The sequence below is a fragment of the Bos mutus genome, chromosome 3 (assembly GCF_027580195.1).
Source record: "Bos mutus isolate GX-2022 chromosome 3, NWIPB_WYAK_1.1, whole genome shotgun sequence".
In the NCBI taxonomy this organism is placed as follows: domain Eukaryota; kingdom Metazoa; phylum Chordata; class Mammalia; order Artiodactyla; family Bovidae; genus Bos; species Bos mutus.
The window spans coordinates 85478154-85484153 of NC_091619.1; the positions used below are offsets into that span (position 1 = coordinate 85478154).

General features: G+C 39.9%; 1 protein-coding gene across 2 annotated transcripts in view; it reads left to right on the forward strand.

Moving 5' to 3' along the window:
• Window positions 1-5796, forward strand: part of OMA1 (OMA1 zinc metallopeptidase) — a 66065-nt gene extending 60269 nt beyond the window's left edge. For both annotated transcript variants that reach the window (XM_005903325.3, XM_070367955.1), the window contains exon 9: window positions 4285-5796. In XM_005903325.3, the coding sequence (XP_005903387.1) occupies window positions 4285-4491 (207 nt within the window). In that variant the 3' untranslated portion in view covers window positions 4492-5796. The remainder of the gene's footprint in view (window positions 1-4284) is intronic.
• The last annotated feature ends 204 nt before the right edge of the window (window positions 5797-6000 follow it).

Consider the following 6000-nt stretch of genomic DNA (forward strand, 5'->3'; position numbering starts at 1 on the left):
GATTTGAAATAGCTTAATTGGAATTCCATCACCTCCACTAGCTTTGTTCGTAGTGATGCTTCCTAAGGCCCACTTGACTTCGGATTCCAGGATGTCTGGCTCTAGGTGAGTGATCATGTCTGGCTCTAGGTGAGTGATCACACCATTGTGGTTATCTGGGTCATGAAGATCTTTTTGGTATAGTTCTTCTGTGTATTCTTGCCATCTCTTGTTAATATCTTCTGCTTCTGTAAAGTCCATACCATTTCTGTCCTTTATTGTGCCCATCTTTGTATGAAAAGTTCCCTTGCTGCTACTGCTAAGTCACTTCAGTCATGTCCGACTCTGTGTGACCCCATAGACATCAGCCCACCAGGCTCTCCTGCCCCTGGGATTCTCCAGGCAAGAACACTGGAGTAGGTTGCCATTTCCTTCTCCAATGCATTAAAGTGAAAAGTGAAAGTGAAGACGCTCAGTCGAGTCCGACTCTTAGCGACCCCATGGACTGCAGCTTACCAGGCTCCTCCCTTGGTATCTCTTATTTTCTTGAAGAGATCTCTAGTCTTTTTCATTTTATTGTTTTCCTCTGTTTCTTTGCATTGATCACTGAGGAAGGCTTTCTTATCTCTCCTTGCTATTCTTTGGAACTCTGCATTCAAATGGGTATATCTTTCCTTTTTTCCTTTGCCTTTAAAGTGAAAGTGAAGTCGCTCAGTTGTGTCTGACTCTTTGCAACCCCATGGAAGGTAACCTACCAGGCTCCACAGTCCATGGGATTTTTCAGGCAAGAATACTGGAGTGGGCTGCCATTTCCTTCTCCAGGGGATCTTCCCAACCCAGGGATCGAACCCAGGTCTCCTGCATTGCAGACAGACGCTTTACCGTCTGACCCACTAGGGAAGCCCTTTGCCTTTAGCTTCTCTCTTTTTCTCAGCTATTTGTAAGGCCTCCTCAGACAACCATTTTGCCTTTTTGTATTTCTTTTTCTTGGGGATGGTCTTGATCACTGCCTCCTGTACAATGTTATGAACCTCTGTCCATAGTTTTTCAGGCACTCTGTCTATCAGATACAATCCATTGAATCTGTTTGTCACTTCCACTGTAAAATCGGAAAGGATTTGATTTAGGTCATACCTGAATGGTCTAGTGGTTTTCCCTACTTTCTTCAGTTTAAGTCAGAATTTTGCAATAAGGAGTTCTGAGGCACAGGCAACTCTCAGTCTTGTTTTTACTGACTGTATAGAGCTTCTCCATCTTTGGCTACAAAGAATATAATCAATCTGATTTCATTATTGACCATCTTGTGATATCCATGTGTAGAGTCATCTCTTGTAGTGTTGGAAGAAGGTGTTTGCTATGACCAGTGCATTCTCTTGGCAAAACTCTGTTAGCCTTTTCCCTGCTTCGTTTTGTATGCAAAGACCAAATTTGCCTGTTACTCCAGGTTTCTTGACTTCCTACTTTTGCATTCCAGTCCCCTTTAATGAAAAGGACATCTTTTTTGAGTGTTATTTCTAGAAGTTCTGTTAGGTCTTCACAGAACCGTTTAACTTCAGCTTCTTCAGCATTACTGGTTGGGGCATAGACTGGGATTACTGTGATATTGAATGGTTTGCCTTGGAAATGAACAGAGATGATTCTGTCATTTTTGAGATTGTACCCAAGTACTGCATTTCAGACTCTTTCATTGACTATGGGGGCTACTCCGTTTCCTCTAAGGGATTCTCACATCCCCTTCCCTGCTTCTCTTCCCTTAATGTGCATCACTGTCCAAGATTTAGAAGCCGTAAAAGACTAAACTAATTTTTTCCCTCAAATATGTTTTTTTCAAAATCCCTTAAGAATCAAGACTTTCTTCTCTTAAAAAATTTCTATTTTGGTTTTCGTGTTTTAAAGTCGTTCATGTACCCGCTTTAAAGAAGCACGTAGTTCTCTGAGGCTAGTATGTGAAGCAGCAGTCTCCCTATCCTGCTTCCAATTTCAAGGGTAACTGCACCTCTATAAAGTGGTTCTTTCAGTATTTCCTACCATGTCCATGTAACATGCTTTTATGGCTATTTCCTAACTTTTCAGTATTGGGTATTATATGTTTCTTTTCTCCCCATGGAGGATGAGAATTACTGGGGTCCAACCCCAGTTGGATCCAGGGATTCCCTCGAGAGGACTGCGTTGGCAAAAAGGATAGAAATAGAGAAAGAGATAAGGAAAAAATTCTGCAGTTAAGAAAATAGAGGAGAGAAGAGAGGCTGATACTCCTTTGGTTTACGCAGAAAGCCAATAAAGCCCCAGCACGGGACTTGCTCTGTTCACGTAGGCTGTAGGCGCCCTCTCGAATCGCGGAAGGTGCCCCACCTTAGGCACCTTCTCTAGTGGGTCTTAGAAGCCCAAGGCAGGAAAGTGAACACAGAGGGCCCCTGCGCCTCAGGGGATCAGCCTGAAAAGGAAAAGGAAAGAGAAAGAACGACATGGGGAGACCAAGCTTCAGTGAGCAAGGCCCGCAACTTTATTTTCCAAAGTAGCTTTTATACCTTAAGTTGTGCATAGAAGATAATGGGGTGGGGCGGGGGGGTAGAGTCATGCACGGAGAAGGCAATGGCACCCTACTCCACTACTCTTACTTGGAAAATCCACTGGACGGAGGAGCCTGGTAGGCTGCTGTCCATGGGGTTGCTGAGAGTCGGACACGACTGAGCGACCTCACTTTCACTTTTCACTTTCATGCATTGGAGAAGGAAATGGCAACCCACTCCAGTGTTCTTGCCTGGAGAATCCCAGGGACGGGGGAGCCTAGTGGGCTGCCGTCTATGGGGTCGCACAGAGTCGGACATGACTGAAGTGACTCAGCAGCAGAGTCATGCAAGGTCAGCAGTCCTTGATCCTTATCGAAGCCAGGCTTTCTTTCTGCAAACTTATGTACAAAAGCTTTAGGTGATTTACATCATCTTCTGGCCAGGAGGCCTGTTAACATTTTATGACCCTTTCTTCAGAAAACTTATTTGTCTCTAAAGGTGATTATTCTAAAGTCAGGTGCCACCCTCTGAAAGCATTAAAGTTGCATTCCTATAGGGCAAAAGTGTGGTGGGCTATAACAAGAAAAGAATTAACTCAAGGGTCCAAGGTTACAAACATTAAAGCTACTACTTACATTTCTATACACCAACTATATTAATCAATACACTCCCAGGGACACAGTAGGTAAGGGATATGGAAACTTGGAAGCAAGCATTAGCTCAACAAAGAAATCCTGTACTAGTTCTATTCTAACAATTTTAACTCTCTAAGAAGCTCTGCATTGTTAGAATATCTTAAGCTTCCTGTGCCTCTTGTGATTGGGAGGCTGTGAACAATCACATGCGTAGCTGTAGGAGTCCAAACAAACCTGTCAGGCAATGTAGAAAGTCATCAGAGGGGTTTGAATTGAAATAGTCCTATTATGCCCAGGAGACTTATTAACTAGAGTTTTAAGTTGATTTTCTTACAGAGAAAGGTGGTCAGGGATAGCCCCCCGTTAACGTCAGAAGAGTTGGTGAAAGTTGTGAAATAGTGAAACAGACAGATTTTGGTTTTGGGGTAGATGCTCAGGCTGGTCCAGGCGGGGGCGCTCTTGAGCCCTGACTCGCCTTGCCCATCAGGGCGCTCCTGCATGACCTTGTCATGGGTGGGAACTCCCGTGCTGGCTCCCGGCACACTGTCACATCCTCTGCATACACAGGCATGAATATAGCTCTCCCCCTTTTGGTTAGATGAAGATCGATTTTTTAAACACTGTAAACACTAATCACAGCTGAGCCGTTTGTATACTGTGCTTACTTTTCTTTTTCCTGCAGCATTTTTATTTTCCCTGGAGTTAAAAGGTGTCATGATTTTGATTTGCTTACTTCTCTAGGTTATTAGCATCATTTCCACCCCAGACTGTCCCACTTATGTATATCTTCTTTCAGTGTGTTCACATCTTTTTTTTTTTCTCTCTCGAAAAAAATCTGAGTCTTCAGATCTTTTTGATTGGAATATTATTCTCAGGATTGGCTCGAGTTTGACAAGTCGTAGAGATACCTTCAAGAAGCCTTGTTTATCCCCAGTAGAACAGTGGGCAGTCATTGCAGATACAGTTGTTTTTTGCAAATACCTTATTGTATGGATAAATCATGTAAATACGACTATTTACTATGAATTTACATATGTTCTCTTTTACATATTGTATTTAAGATCCCTTTATTGCAGAAATATAGAATGTATTCTTATTTTTCATTGTTTTAATTAATTTATATGTGTGTATATATTTTGTATTGTATTCTTTCTTTATAGGCTCTCAAAATTAGAGAGACCTGTAATTGCCCACCACTTTCTGGACCAGACCCTCGATTACTATTCAAACTCAGCATGAAGAATTTTCTTGAAGCAGAGAAAGAAGACCTAAATATCACTGTTAAACAGAAAATGGATGCTCTTCCCATCCAAAACCAGAAGCAAATACCATTAACATGCATAGTGGACAAAAGAACTGGCAGCTGAATTAAAATTTATGAGACACAGGATACATGAAGAATGCAGCAGTCCTTATCATTTTCATGTTATTTTTAAAAAAATGATGTTTGAAAGGAAAAAAATGGATACTCAGGGTCAAATCATGTATATTACAGGTATTATCTAAATTCTTATACTAGGTATTTATTTTTCATGAAATGTTGATATATTTAATCAATTTAAAAATATCTTTAATGAGGAAAATGCCACAGAATAAATTTGTATTACACTTTTTTTTGAATCTTGATTTTTTTTTAATCCACAAAAGTGAACTAGCAGTTATATTTCTTATTTTCTTTGATGTTTTGTTTCATTACCTTGTGGTAACTCAGATGTTAAGGGAGTTGAATCAGGCTGATACCAGTATGAAGATAATTTAACTGATGAACTCTTTTTAACACAGAATATTGAGCCTGTTGTGTATCCTTGTCATTGGTTCCAGCACTAGATCTACTTTTTCAGTTCTGAAAATAAAACAGACTAAGAAATCATCTTGGTGGTTAGCTATCAAATGCAGGAGTTTGGTTGACTATTAAAGATAGCTGACTATAGGTGGAGGGTTTTCATGCACAGTGAATGATACTGCTGAATGATAATTTGGTAAATATTAAAGAAATGGTGGAGATGGATTTCTTAGCTCACTGTTTTGTTCAGACATTGTGGTCTCAACATATTTGAATATCTCCAGATGTTTAATATCACTGATTGCCCTTTAAAAAAATTTATATAATGTTTGATACATGGAAAAGGGTATACAAATACCCTATAAATCTATAAATTGATAGAACAGTATCAACACATTGAAGCTACTGTGTGAGGAGGAGCTTAACTCATTTACTTCATTATTATAGCTTACTAAACATTCGTCCATAATTAAATACTTCTAGAACGCCACTTCTGTGTCATCTGCCAGCTGTCTGGTGTGAACCTGTGTACTTTATTGGTCAGTTGGTTCAGTGTTTGAGAAAAAAAGAGCTAGACATGGACCAGAGGGGTGTTAGGATGGGCTGGAACTGGCAGTGTCAGTATCTGTGACCACATCTAACCAAGAAGAGAAATCCTATGGCTGCTTCAGTTCCTCCTCTGGCATCTGAAGTGAATTCCTCTTTTGGCCAAATCTGCCTGGAGCCATTTGTGACCAGGGATTCTGGGACATGTAGTTCCATATAGGTCAAATTGCTACAGTACAAATCTGCACATGTTCTGTTCCTATACTTGTTTGTTGTATTGTAAACAAGAGACATTCATCATTATTTCTGCTTAGAAAATATCAGAAGAGTTATTTAAGATATCAGAATAGTTTAAAAATAGTTTAACTTGATTATGTCATTGTTTTGTTTTCCATTAAACCATATCTTTTATTTTCAAAGCCATGAGATAACTTAAAATAGTAATGTAATCTTACCTTCTGTTGAAAGAAAGAATTCTTTTAATTTGATAAGTAAGTTGAACCTTGAGCTAAAAAATTTTTTTAAATTATCCAGTACAGTGCCATCT